At 42.0% G+C, this 15,622-nt stretch overlaps 1 protein-coding gene across 1 annotated transcript in view; it reads left to right on the forward strand.

Moving 5' to 3' along the window:
• The first annotated feature begins 217 nt into the window (after positions 1–217).
• LOC115129597 (protein diaphanous homolog 2-like) overlaps positions 218–15,622 on the forward strand; it is a 606,019-nt gene continuing 590,614 nt past the window's right edge. The window contains 2 exon segments of the mRNA XM_065018694.1: positions 218–281; positions 943–1,330. Coding sequence (XP_064874766.1) covers positions 1,247–1,330 — 84 coding nt within the window. The 5' untranslated portion in view covers positions 218–281; positions 943–1,246.

A 15,622-nucleotide genomic window follows, 5' to 3' on the forward strand; every position in this document is an offset into this window, starting at 1 on the left:
ACGATGAACAGAAACGTACACGCTCGCTTGCTGGATTTCCTTATGTCCGCTGCGAGCCTTGTATGATTTAAACCCTATCCAGTCACTGTGAAATCAGTCTGACCTCTTCATTTCAACAATAGTCTCCTCCTCGTTGACGCCAGGAAACACGACCCCTCGAGTGAGCGCTGATGTGACCAATGGCTGACGGAATCCTTGCTTCCTCACATGGCCCGTGGGCGAATCGGAATGTTCGGTGAGCAGAACTACAGTGGGCCTGGCTCTCATGTTTGGTTGAAATGGTAAGCTTGGGATGATATTTTGTGAGTTGTCTTTGACAGATTTATTTAATTGTTACATTGTTTACATATTTTAAGCGACTGCAGCAAGTCAATTAAGTTTATTGGAGCTATGCAGGTCAAATAAAATGTATCTGCTCCCCGTTTTGTAAGGCATTTCTAAAGTAAGCGCTTAGGCAGCAACGGTGGTTTTCCTATCCTATAAAATGTTTGATATTTCAAATACATTTCATTAATATTGTGGATTTGTTGGAAGTAAATGTTGCATGTTTACAATGTGTCTTGACAGTGTAAACTCTCCATATAATCATGGTAACACTGCTACATTTGTATTAGGTTGTTACATTGTTAATATCCATGCTACATAGTCAGCTACTAAGTTTGTTTTGTGTAACAGTAATGCATTTATTCAACTGTATTCCACGCAAGTAAATGGCAACATCTTGTTTCTTCTTAAAACAAACAGTTGACTGGCTGTTTTTAACACATTGCTGTACGGTATTACGATGTACGCTATTCACAGCAAAGGTACCTGCATAATAAGTAGGTTATTCCTGAAAGCAGGTGTCAACATGGAGCGGTACAGTGATTTTAGATAAACATTTGTGCACCACAAGTGAGAACGATTGATATTCTAAAATATAATTTGTTCTTTTTGCGCCAGATTTCTCTGCGATTTGGACTGAGACCGTTGCTACTGTGATAAAGGGACATCTGGATGGATACAGGGCTACCCTGCCACACCTTTCTTCGTCAAGCAAAAGTGTTTTACTTCTCAGCTGGATACAATTATAAGAACAAACGGACCGTACTTTGGAATACTTTTACCAACATTTTTATTTGAAGCCAACTTGAATGGCATGGGTTTTGAGGAAACCTAACTCTGGTATTTTTGAAAGTGTTCACAAGAGTGGTGGAGTTTACTTTTGAGGAGTCTTCTGAAGTCTGTACAGGAACTAAATCTCAAAATGGATCAAGCAAGTGGTGGAGAGGATCCTAATAAACCTAATAAAAAGAAAGAAAAAGAGGATGAAAGTAAAAACAAAAAACTGGTAGGTATTTTCTGAGTTTTCTGAGCCAACTTCCTTTGAAAAGTTAATCTGAACTGTGTCCTGTTATTTGACATTCAAGGGTTACCTGATATACAGACTTCCCATTGCAATATAATGTCATTTTGACCAAGTTACGTAAATTGTTACATAGTTTTCGCATGCTAGTTATGAGTGAATCAGTTTTACAACTCATAAGTTTGGGTGTTGAAAGCCATGCAAAGGAATTTGTCACCTCAATTGTATGCCCGTGTGTTAGTCAATCCATCACAACAGTTTATGAACCAGTTTATGAACCAACCCCACTGCTCACGCTAGTAACCCTGGGGAGTTGACTATGCATGCACTGCGTCCCTGTGGCGCAAGACACGCTTAGAAATATCTATTGATGGGCTGGCAGCCCCAAATGGGAATCGTATTACTATTTAATGTAATAGTCATATTTTAGCCTAGATGGCTGCTCGTATTTCACTTAAGTTACTTTTGAAAACTCTATGCTTTTTGATCCAAGTCTTTCCTACAAGTACCAGGTGAGGCCTTTGATATGGTCTCCATTACAGTTGATAGTTTGAACGTCAAAGCATTCATGTTGCAGAGATGGTTTAAGTGGAAAGGTCAGCAACTTGCTGACCATGAGGGCAGAACAAGTCCTTGTCGTTTGCAGAGCAGTCTTTTGTGCTGTGCATGAGTGTCAGCATTATAGATAAAACCTGAACCAAACTAAACGGTATTATCAGCACTATGACATGAACAACCACCAAGCAACAGTGCATAGGCTAGGCAGCTAAGTTACTTGTTGATAATAACTGATAGCTTGTATCTAACAGACTTTATTTCATTCTTCAATTCAGCTGTGGAGTCTCCCTATCGGCCTAGTCTGATACAGTGTCTAGCGTTGTTTAGTTACCCCCACACTGGATTGATATACACTCAGTGTCCAGTTTATTAGGTACACCATTTAGTACTGGATTGGACACCCCTTTGCCTCCAGAACAGCCTGAATTCTTTGGGGCATGGAAACATTGCTCAATTGGTATCAAGGGACCTAACGTGTGCCAGGAAAACATTCCCCACACCATTACAGGAACCAGGATTCATCGGACCAGGCAATGTTTTTCCACTCCTCAATTTCCCAGTGTTGTTGATCGGGGGCCCACTGGAGCTGCTTCTTTTTTGTTTTTAGCTGATAGGAGTGGGACCCGGTGTGGTTGTCTGTGCATTCCGAGATGCCGTTCTGCACACCACTGTTGTACTGCGTCGTTATTTACCTGTTTGTGCCAGCCTGTTAGTTTGCACGATTCTTGCCATTCTCCTTCAACCTCTCATCAACTAACTGTTTTTGGCCACAGGACTGCCGCTGACTGGATGTTTTTTTGTTTGTCGCACCATTCTCTGTAAATCCTAGACACTGTTGTGTGTGAAAAGCCCAGGATGCCGTCCGTTTCTGACATACTGGAACCGGCTCGCACTCGTTTTGCCCATTGTAACATTCAATTTAACAGTAACTGAATGCCTCGATGCCTGTCTGTCCTGCTTTATTTTGCAAGCCATGGTCACTTGACTCACTGTCTGTAGGAGCGAACCATTTTCGTGAACCTAATAAATTGTCCACTAAGTGTAGTACAGTGTCTAGGGTTGTTTAGTTACCCACACACTGGTTGATATAGGAGGTGTATAGTTGTGATCGTAGTGTCTCTAGGGTCTATTGAGCTATTACTGCCCAGAGCACCTCATCTCTTTTTTAAATTGTACCCCTTTTTCTCCCCAATTTCGTAGTGTCCAATTGTTGTAGTAGCTACTATCTTGTCTCATCGCTACAACTCCCGTACGGGCTCGGGAGAGACGAAGGTTGAAAGTCATGTGTCCTCCGATACACAACCCAACCTAGCCGCACTGCTTCTTAACACAGCGCGCATCCAACCCGGAAGCCAGCCGCACCAATGTGTCGGAGGAAACGGCGTGCACCTGGCAACCTTGGTTAGCGCGCACTGCGCCCGGCCCGCCACAGGAGACGCTGGTGTGCGATGAGACAAGGACATCCCTACCGACCAAGCCCTCCCTAACCCGGACGACGCTAGGCCAATTGTGCGTCGCCCAACGGACCTCCCGGTCGCGGCCGGTTACGACAGAGCCTGGTCGCGAACCCAGGGTCTCTGATGGCACAGCTGGCGCTGCAGTACAGCGCCCTTAACCACTGTGCCGCCCGGGAGGCCCAGCACCTCATCTCTTTCCTGAAATTTAAGTGGGGTATACATCATTTTTCGTATTTCACAAACTACTTTGACTGAATTAACTTCAACAAAATTTTCCCCAAAATAAACCATGTTGAGTAATAATTAGTCACCAGTGTATGTAGGACAATCTCAGGATTTTTTAAAGGTGGACTCCCATGTCTTAATTATAACACTGAAGGGATGTGGTCTCTCTTCAGTGTGGTCATCATAATGACCGTTCCACTCACCCTGTGGGAAACTAAAACTGGTTGGAAAGATGGGCTGTAAAAGAAGCAGGTTACAAAGAGCGGCAGAAACGCAAGGGGAGGGAAAGTGGAAATTCTACATGGGAACACAGCCGCATATTTGCCTCTGCCGCTTGAATTGAAAAAAGTTCAACTTTTGCCACTTGCCGCCACAGGGCTTTCTGTGCCACCAGAGTTGTCAATCAACTGCGGTACAGTGGACTGTTCTTGCCCTGCTGTTTGTAAGCTCCTTGAGCAAAAGTCAAAGAAGGCAAAGTTGCCTCCTCTGCTCAACCAGGATGTAGGCATACAGTTGAGCTGATCACATGTCTTGACACTGCTCCATTTCCTGTCACTGACTTACTATAGTGTAACCTGGGAAGGGTTCCTGTACAAGGCCAGCATGTTAAGTAGTTAAGTCTAGTATGACAGCGAGTTAATTCAGTTAATCTGTGGATCAAGAGAGATGATGAGTTATCCAGGACAATGCCCTAACTTTGGCCACCACTAAGGTAAAGAAGATTATCCGTTTAGCCTAAAATTAAAGAGCAGGATGGCTATCTGGCCGACTTTATGACTTTGTTTACCAAATATGTCCTTCCAATTTTTACTCAACTATGTCCTGACTGCGATGGGCAGGACTCTTCTGTCTTGAGCAGTAGGGCTGTTGTGACTGGGAGAATCTGCCCATTGGTGAGCTGCTCCATTCGGCTTATGCAATTGCAAACCTCTCGTTGCCTCAAGTTAAGACTCTAGACCAGATGAGCAGCCACACAGAGCTCTGTGTATAATAAATAAATAAATAGCTAGTTACATATCGGGATATTATTGTATTGCATCGCTTTGGCAATATTCTTTTTGCGCTAGTTGGCTGTACCTGTACCAAAACTCCCATATTTTTTCTTCATAGCGAGTTTTCCATCTTTAAAAAAAAAATAGGGTAGCACTTTTTTTGTTTTCTCATGGCTCTCTCTTGTCCCTCTGCTGGTGAGCAATATGTTCGAATTATCGAATCGCAATAAAATCACAGTATCAAATCGCAATACATATCGTATTGGCACCTAAGTATTGTGATATTGTATCGCGAGGTCTCTAGCAATTCCCAGCCCAAGAATGACTGTGACGAGAAGTACTAACAAAACAAATAAATAATTCCTCTAGCTCTTGGGTTGTAGGCAGTGGGGAGGGGTTGGATCTCTGGTATGTGTTCCAGCAGGGTTAACTAACGTAAATAGAATGGCTGTGATTTCTAGCCAGCAGAAAACTCCTGTGTTTTGTAGACTGTAATGACATAGTAGGACTAGAACCCCCATGGTCTCCCGAGAGGGTGCAGTTCATGTGGTATTTAAATGTTGCGGAAATGTAGAGTGTTACAACAACACCATGTAACTCTTAAATGTCCTCCAGTCGCCCAGCCACTGCCTTCCATTCGTTGACACCACAGTCCGGTCTTTAGTGTTCTTAGGTGCTGCCTCACTACTGCCTTGCTGAATGCTGATGTCATCCCAGGACACTCTCATTCGGTGAGCTCACTGCGCGCTACACAATCCTTAAGAGGTCTCAGGCATGTTCACTAGTGTTGCCTAATCCTCAACAGTGCAGCCAAGGCAAAGAGATGCAGGCCCGTGCTCTGGGTGCTCTGGCTCTTGCTAACCCAGATGGCCTGAGAGTGGAGGGAGGAAGTCATCATTCATCCCTGGGTGGAGCCTTGATCTGACTTTTAGTTTTTCCCTCCTTTTTTTCTCCCCTCTTTGCACATGCATGCCTAGATGCACGCAGGCTTATATACACAACAAAATATTTCCCAACACTTTCCCTGACCCATGATTTCTTCCAGAGAAAGAGATTCAGAGATTGTCTGTGATCAGTGGGAATGTGTGTGGATCGAGGCCAGAATTTAGGGATAGTGATGAGTCTGTGTTTTAAGGTGGATTAGAGGTGGAGGTTGTCATTTCAAAGCAGCGCCACTGAGAGTTGTGGTGGCAGGGCAGTATGATTCCCTTTAAGCGTGGGTATCCTTTAGACTTCAGCGAAAGGCTCAGTCTGACCTGTTGAAAGCGACTCTGGTGAGGAGACAAACATTTGAAAGCTGTGTTTGTTTTATTGAGTCACCGGCAGGATAACGTCACAACAACACTATCTGGGCTCTGGTTTGTGATGTGGACACAAAATAACAGCCAAGGACACCAGGATAACACCTCAGATGATTTTAAGGTTAAGGCCACTTTTATCTTTTATGTCTGTCACAAATGTCATGTATGAGTCATTTTTGGTTGCCCCATGTTTGCAGTTATCAAAGTATAACCGCCAAGCACCTTTGACTTCTAACGGATTGAACAGAAGGAGTGAAGTCATTTTGAAGGAATTCAGGAGATCCGGTTATCCAGACCTAGAGCCCCCTCCGCTGCATTCCAGAGTAAATTGTGACCTCAGAGAGAGAGAGAGAGAGAGAGAGAGCGAGAGAGAGCGAAGTGTGCCACCATATGTACCCCAAGATCCCTTGACAACTGGAGGATTATGTGGGTTATACTGTCTTATTAATGAAACGGAGTAAATGCTAAGCTGTATTTCAACTCGTTTAATGTAAGTGAATCTCAAATAAAGATTTTGATTCAGTTAACATACGTGAAAACCAATTTAAGGCCAATTTAATTAACTGAGAGGCAGAAAAGCTTATTTACTCTACATTTCAGTGTGTAGTAGTCATAAATATATTTGAATAGAGCTGCTCTCAAAGCATGTCAGCATAATAATAATGTTGACATGGACATACTGACACGTTTTGTGACTGCTCTCTGACTTCATGTGTGAAGCAATTTAGGTGGTATGACTGATGACATGATTGTACAATACAGGAAAAAAAAAAAAAAAAAACGTAATCTCCTCCAAATTTGGATTTGGTTGATTTGTCAAATTCATACTGTAGCCTAGCCCAGTGTTTGCCAACACCAGTCTTCCAGTCTTAATCCTATTTCACATTTACAAGTGTGTAATTTATATGCATGTGAATTAGAAATGTTTAAAAAATGTGTGCTGTTGGGTGTATGCGAGGATTGGATTTGGAAACACTGGCCTAGCCCATATGTCATAGATTGTATTAATGATTAGACTTGCACAAATAAAATGTGTATGAATGTATGTCCTAACTTATTGCATAAATATCCTAGCTAGATTCCATGCCAAGGTTTATATGATAAATAGACAAGTGACATAAGAGATTATACAGTAGGGTGGAATAATAGACTCATTGTGGAGGGTTACTGGACCCCTTGATTCACAATGTTAATGTTTGCTCATAGCATTGGAGAACAAAATAGTGTATCTTTTTGTCTAAATGAAATATTTTGGATGAGATTACATTTCTCAGGGGAGACATCCTATATTATTTTCACTGTTGTGGTTACATGGTTTCCGTTCATGTTCTGGAATTCTGTTGGGACTACTAGCTAACGTTTCTCAGGCTGAAGGTGTAAAATTTGTCTTCTTGCCAAGTAAACAACATCAAGCAAACGACATCTTACATTGTAACCACACTAGCGTACCTGTGAACTTTCATATGATCAGGTGACATAGGCGTATGACTGCCAAATTCCTAGAATGCCATAGTCCTTTTCGCCAATGCTCTCTTTTAGCTATAGCAAAAGGATTAGTGTAGATCAGTATCTCAAAGGTCACACAGAGTTCAACACACACACACACACACACACACACACACACACACACACACAGAGAGAGAGGAAGGGATTGTTATACCTCAGTGATTCAAATTTTGGCACGTTTTTAGGGGCTTTAGGGTGCACATCAGGTCACAGCTACATGTGTGAAGGTGGGGCGTGATACTTCCATTAAAAAATACTGAAAGAAAGAATAGGCCTAGTTCAAACACGGCTAACATGCCATGGCCACCAAAGAGTGATACAACACAACAGTACAAGGTCTACTGTATACAGAAGCCTACCGTATCAATAGTAGTGGATGCCTACATTTCAATGACTCAGTTGTGCTGTGGTGTTACTGTTGTGGTAAAACTAATTTGGTGATAGAGGTAGATAGCAGTATCAGATCAATTCTTCTATGTCATTTTGTGATTTTGTATGGTGTCCCTGGTGGCCTGGTCCTCAACTGTGGAGATAGAGGGTCTGTGTGAGAAGAGAACAGCAGGAAATAGACCATGTGAGTTTTTCATGCCACTCAGGAAGTGGGAGAGAGGAAGTGGTGAAGAATGCTTTAGTCACGCTGGCTGTGGAAGAAATGGCTCCATCTGATCTGACATCACCCTGTCAGATATTTATACAGGCCTGTTCTTGGCAATTAGAATAATAAAGAAGTATAAATCTCATTCTTCAACCTTGACGTGGTGTAAATTACTAGGGCTGGGTATTGTCAGGGATCTCATGATTACATTTTATCACGATACAGTACATTGGCAAGGCCACCCCAACTCTAGTAAACTCCCAAATGAGTCGGTAAATAGTCAGTTCTTTCCACATGACTTCAATGTCTTGATGTTGAGGCGGGGCGGCAGGTAGCCTAGTGGTTAGAGCATTGGACTAGTAAATGAATGGTTGCAAGATCAAATCCCTGAGCTGACAAGGTAGAAAATTGGTCGTTCAGCCCATGAACAAGGCAGTTAACCCACTGTTCCTAGGCCGTCAATGAAAATAAGAATTTGTTCTTAACTGACTTGCCTAGTTAAAGGTTAAAAAAAATACGAAAAGACACTAAAGCATGAAACTCACCGAGAAACTGCTGATAGTTACTTATCACAGTGGGAGGCCGTCCCTTATTTTTCTACAACAAAAGCGGCACCTGCTGCATGACGATCCGGTAGTGACGAACGAACCATTTCTACTTTTAAAATGGCAAAGGCATTTTCTCCGTACATCCACGGATGAACCAGTCAGACTTCGTATGCAATGTAGGCTATGGGATGGTAGCTAGCTAAGTGCACAGACACAATGCACAAAACCCTAAATACTTCCTTCACGCTAGTTAACCACTTTAGTTAGTATTGATATAATTATATCACAATGGATTAGCTAGTTTACATGAAATAACTGCCTGTGTTAGCTGCCAAGTTATCTAGCTAGCTAAGGACACTGCACTATCTAGCTAAGTAGCTATGTTGTGCTTGCTAGCGAATATATGTAAACGTTAGCTAGCTAGCTAAACATTTGGATATGAAATAGGCACTGTCGGGATTGGGTTTATGGAGGGTGAATTACATTTCTTCTTCGGTATCTTGCTAAGTAGTTATCTAGCTGTGGCCCAGGGTTTCCGTTTGCCGTATTTGGCCCCAAAAATAAATAAATAGGTTGCTGGCCAATTTGTCTGGGTAAAAAAATAAATAATGCTTTTTATTCATTGATGGAAATACCAGTCGATGTGCTCCAACTTTAAAGGCAAATATACACTACCGGTCAAAAGTTTTAGAACACCTACTCATTCAAGGTTTTTTTCTTTATTTGTACTACTTTCTGCATTGTAGAATAACAGTTAAGACATCATGAAATAACACATACAAAATCATATAGTAACCAAAAAAAGTGTTAAACAAATTAAAATATATTTATTTTCGATTCTTCAAAATAGCCACCCTTTGCCTTGATGCCAGCTTTGCACACTCTTGGGATTCTCTCAACCAGCTTCACCTGGAATGATTTTCCAATAGTCTTGAAGCAGTTCCCATATATGCTGAGCACTTGTTGGCTACTTTTCCTTCACTCTGCGGTCCAACTCATCACAAACCATCTCAAATAGCCCTTACACAGCCTGGAGGTGTGTTGGGCCGTTGTCCTTCTGAAAAACAAATGATAGTCGCAAACCAGATGGGATGGCGTATCGCTGCAGAATGCTGTGGTAGCCATGCTGGTTAAGTGTGCCTTGAATTCTAAATAAATCACATAAAGTGTCACCAGCAAAGCACCCCCACACCATCACACCACCTACTCCATGCTTCACTGTGAGAACCACACATGCGGAGATCATCCATTCACCTACTCTACGTCTCACAAAGACACGGCGGTTAGAACCAAAAATCTAAAATTTGGACTCATCAGACCAAAAGACCACCTTCCACCAGTCTAATGTCCATTGCTTGTGTTTCTTGGCCCAAACAAGTCTCTTCTTATTATTGGTGTCCTTTAGTAGTGGTTTCTTTGCATCAATTCGACCATGAAGGCCTGAGTCTCCTCTGAACAGTTGTTGAGATGTGTCTGTTACTTGAACTCTGTGAAGCATTTATTTGAGCTGCAACCTGCGGTGCCGTTAACTCTAATGAACTTATCCTCTGCAGCAGAGGCATCTCTGGGTCTTCCTTTCCTGCGGCGGTCCTCATTAGAGCCAGTTTTGTCATAGCCCTTGATAGTTTTTACGATTGCGCTTGAAGAAACTTTCAAAGTTCTTGACATTTTCCGTTTTGACTGACCTTCATGTCTTAAAGTAATAATGGACTGTCGTTACTCTTTGCTTATTTGAGCTATTATTTAGTTTTGATGTCTTCACTATTATTCAACAATGTAGAAAATAGTACAAATAAAGAAAAACCCTTGAATGAGTAGGTGTGTCCAAATGTTTGACTGGTACTGTATATACAGTGCATTCAGAAAGTATTCAGACCCCTTCCCTTTTTCCACATTTTGTTACATTACAGACTTATTTTGAAATTATTCTAAAACTGAAATACTTTATTTCCAAAGCATTCAGAACCTTTCCAATGAGACTCGAAATTGAGCTCAGGTGCATCCTTTTTCCATTGATCATCCTTGAGATGTTTTTACAACTTGATTGGTGTCCACCTGTGGTAAATTCAATTGATTGGACATGATTTGATAAGGTGCATGTCATAGCAAAAACCAAGCCATGAGGTCGAAGGAATTGTCCGTAGAGCTCTGAGACAGGATCATGTTGAGGCACATATCAGGGGAAGGATACCAAAACATTTCTGCAGCATTGAAGGTCCCCAAGAACACAGTGGCTTCCATCAATCTCTTTAAAAAATATAATTTTGTACTCCTGGTCACGGCTGACTGTGACACAGCCTGGGATCAAACCTGGGGCTGTAGTGACGCCTCGAGCACTGTGATGCAGTGCATTAGACCGCTGCATTACTCTGGAGGCCCACTCTGTCAATCTTAAGTGGAAGAAGTTTGAAACCACCAAGACTCTTCCTAGAGCTGGCTGCCCGGTAAAACTGAACACCATCCCTACAGTGAAGCATGGTGGTGGCACCATCATGCTGTGGAGATGTTTTTCAGCGGCAGGGACTGGGAGACTAGTCAGGATCGAGGGAAAGATGAACAGAGCAATGTACAGAGCTCTCATTGATGAAAATCTGCTCCAGGGCACTCAGACTGGGGCGAAGGTTCACCTTCCAACAGTACAACGACCATAAGCACACAGCCAAGACAATGCAGGAGTGGCTTCGGGACAAGTCTCTGAATGTCCTTGAATTGCCTAGCCAGAGACCATTCGGACATCTCTGGAGAGACCTGCAAATATCTGTTTCTTTTTGCTCTCGACATTACTGTTTTCGGAGTTTGTAAAAAAAACATTTTGGTGATGTGATTATGATAGGTCATAGGTCAGTCCCTATTGTTCACATGCATGCGATGCTTACATGTTTCACGTAAAGAGAGCAAGGGTTGAGGGATTACAGAATGTTTTTTCAAATTTGGGATTTTGCTAACTAAATGGATGAAATTATGTTACAGTAACAGCACGGACAGTGCAATAAACACTTGCTGTGCTGTGATGCCTTTTTCACTGCATTAGGAAGGAGAGTCAGACATCCTGCGTCAATCACACAGGCACTCGCCGTCTTTCTTTTTTTTACACAGTGTGACCATCGGGCTCCTTCTTGAGTAATTTCTGTGTCTTTATTATTTTATCAAACAGTTTGCTTAAAGCATCAGACAAGCTCAGTGCATATGTCGTTGGTTTTATATATGGAAAAATATGTTTCAACATTTTGACCAATTGATTGGTCGAAAGAACAGGATGACTCTAAGTCGACCAAGGTTTGTTTTTGTCGGTGATGGCCCTAATCACGTAACACCATTATTCCTATGTGAAGACTCAATAGCGCATTGAAGCCAAATTAAGTCTGTTAAGATGGCGGCTCAAGGGTATATAACATGCACAGTTTGAGCTCAGTGATGTCCCCTCTCATTGAGTAACGCCTTCCACATTCTTGAGTTCGGTTAGGCGAGCCGAATGAGTGTGCTCGCATACTCCCGTAAAAGACCTTCGTTCGAAAAAATAGAAAAAAGCTGCAATCGTACTGTTTGTCCATCTTGAAACTCCATAGCCATCCACTTCCTCAAAATGGAAACTATGTGTTTGATATCATTCCACTCATTACCACGAGTCTGTCCTCCCCATTTAACATGCCACCAACTTTCTGTGATGCACAAACTGTTCCAGATGGGAAGTATGTGGACGCCTTAACTCAAGTTGACGGCCAAATGGGGTACTGCAGGTTGCAATTAGGAGCTAAATTATAAATAAAGCTAAAAATACTTGTTTTGTGTGCGATTTTAAAATAATTGGTTCAAGGACATACATCTGGTGTTTTATAAGCAATTATTGGTACTATGATTGTCTTTTAAAACATGTTTTATTTACACAAAGATTGACCACGAAGATTGCCATTTTTCCATTCATTATAATGGGCATCCTGTTTTCTGCAAGCAGTTCCGTGGTCGTCCTTGAACTTCCATGGTTCAATGAGAGGGTGGTGGCAGTCATTCCTCCCCTGCTCTTTCCCCATCTACCACAGAGACAAGTGAAAGGGGGAGCCCCTCAGTCTAAACATTATCTGATGGATTTTATGAACAGGGCAAATGTCAGTGGAGTGCTCAGATTAATCTCGGCATGATCCTTTTATTATTTAACCTTTAACTAACTAGGCAAGTAAGTTAATAACAAATTCTTATTTTCAATGAATATGTCCACAATATTACTGTATATATACTTTTATATACTTGGGTGTCTGCTGCCTTTCCATGTAATGAGTCTGTATCTGTTTCACGCCAGCATGCACACACACACACCCTGTTAAGCGAACTCTAGGTCAGTACTTCAGTCTGTCCACAGAGACGGTCCCTTAGCAACATACAATGCATTGTGGTTTTGTTTACTACTGAATAAGCTGTGTCCATATAAACCAGTGAGGCCAAAACTAAATGTGTAAACTGTGAACCACTATGTTCAAGCTGTTTGGTTTAACTAAGAAGAAAGTGCTACATACATTCTAGCAGGTTTTTGGATTCACACTCAACCCAATTCTGTGAACATGTCCCTGGGTAGAAGGATTCGTCACTTTCCACGCCCAGAATGGAATACCAATAGTGAGGAATGCAGACGAACTGTGATTGCAGAGTGGAAGTGGAAGTGAACAACAGAGGCTATGAAGGAGACTGGGAGAGCGGGAGCAGTGACACAAGGTTGTCAAGAATTGTTAGTAGCGTCACATGGCGATACAGTCATTGTTTGTTATGAATTACAAGTAATTAAAGCAAAACCCTGATTTCCGTGTAAGCATGTCTCTGTGCTGCTTTTTAGATGAACTCTGAAAATGCCATCCGTTTTTAATGGGGATTTTTTTCCCCAATTGAGTGAGCAGGAAGTGCTTCATGTGCAGATGGCGTAATGATGTAAAAATAACATATGTAGAAAAAACATATTTGAAACTAGGCCAACATGTTTGGCATGAAAAGATGTGAATTAATAGTATGTAATGCAGTTGTGGAAATGTCATACACCACCTAGTGGTATCACTTTGAGCAAGCCAATTGAAACCCCCCCCCTCCCCCTTACTGTCCATCTAATTGTTTTCATTATGATCTTAAAGTCAAAACTGATCCTAGATCAGCATTCCTACTCTGAGACACTTTATGAATACAACATTACTAAAACATTTAGATTTGCTAATGCAGGACGGTATCTGGAATTAAAATAGGCCCTATATCCTTTAGCCCAGAAGAAAGCAAACTGAGTAGTTATTGTACAGTCGTGGCCAAAAGTTTTGAGAACGACACAAATATTAATTTTCACAAAGTCTGCTGCCTCAGTTTGTATGATGGCAATTTGCATATACTCCAGAATGTTATGAAGAGTGATCAGATGAATTGCAATTAATTGCAAAGTCCCTCTTTGCCATGCAAATTAACTGAATCCCCCCAAAACATTTCCACTGCATTTCAGCCCTGCCACAAAAGGACCAGCTGACATCATCTCAGTGATTCTCTCGTTAACACAGGTGTGATTGTTGACGAGGACAAGGCTGGAGATCACTCTGTCATGCTGATTGAGTGTGAATAACAGACTGGAAGCTTCAAAAGGAGGGTGGTGCTTGGAATTATTGTTCTTCCTCTGTCATCCATGGTTACCTGCAAGGAAACACGTGCCCTCATTGCTTTGCACAAAAAGGGCTTCACAGGCAAGGATATTGCTGCCAGTAAGATTGCACCTAAATCAATCATTTATCGGATCATCAATAACTTCAAGGAGAGCGGTTCAATTGTTGTGAAGAATGCTTCAGGGCTCCCAAGAAAGTCCAGCAAGCGCCAGGACCGTCTCCTAAAGTTGATTCAGCTGCGGGATCGGTGCACCACCAGTACAGAGCTTGCTAAGGAATGGCAGCAGGCAGGTGTAAGTGCCTCTGAACGCACAGTGGGGCGCAGACTTTTGGAGGATGGCCTGGTGTCAAAAAGGGCAGCAAAGAAGCCACTTCTCTCCAGCTAAAACATCAGGGACAGACTGATATTCTGCAAAAGGTACCAGGATTGGACTGCTGAGGACTGGGGTAAAGTCATTTTCTCTGAATCCCCTTTCTGATTGTTTGGGGCATTCGGAAAAAAACTTGTCCAGAGAAGACAAGGTGAGCGCTACCATCAGTCCTGTGTCATGCCAACAGTAAAGCATCCTGAGACCATTCATGTGTGGGGTTGCTTCTCAGCCAAGGGAGTGAGCTCACTCACAATTTTACCTAGGTACACAGCAAAGAAATAAAGAATGGTACCAACACATCCTCCATGAGCAACCTCTCACAACCATCCAGGAACAGTTTGGTGATGAACAAAGTATTTTCCAGCATGATGGAGCACCTTGCTATAAGGCAAAATTGGCTCGGGGAACAAAACATCAATATTTTGGAATATCCAGGAAACTACCCAGACCTTAATCCCATTGAGAACTTGTGGTCAATCCTCAAGAGGTGGGTGGACAGATTAAAACCCACAAACTCCACAAACTCCAAGCATTGATTTTGCAAGAATGGGCTGCCATTAGTCAGGATGTGGCCCAGAAGTTAATTGACAGCATGCCAGGGCGGATTGCAGAGGTCTTGAAAATGAAGGGTCAACACTGGAAATATTGACTCTTTGCATCAACTTCATGTAATTGTCAACAAAAGCCTTTGACACTTATGGAATGCTTGTAATTCTATTTCAGTATTCCATAGTAACATCTGACAAAAATATCTAAAGACACTGAGGCAGCAGAATTTGTGAAAATTAATATTTGTGTCATTCTCAGAACTTTGGCCACGACTGTAGTCCTTTGTATTTAAAAACTCTTGCCAGATGAGTTATACTCGTGATATTCTCCATACTCATATGGACCCATGAATCCAGCAAAATTGCAGTGGGCTTTTCAATTTTATTAACCTTTATCTAAACAAAATCCTATTTCGATAATGAAGGAGCTGAGGGCTAATTCGATTTGGGTTATTTTGAGGAATTAATGTTGGGCAATAAACATTTATTACAATGAAAGAGTTGAGGTTTTAATAAGCCCGAGAAGCCCAGAGGACGTGCATGGTTAATTGTTATGTG

This window comes from Oncorhynchus nerka, linkage group LG5, assembly GCF_034236695.1.
Source record: "Oncorhynchus nerka isolate Pitt River linkage group LG5, Oner_Uvic_2.0, whole genome shotgun sequence".
NCBI classification, from domain to species: Eukaryota; Metazoa; Chordata; class Actinopteri; order Salmoniformes; family Salmonidae; genus Oncorhynchus; species Oncorhynchus nerka.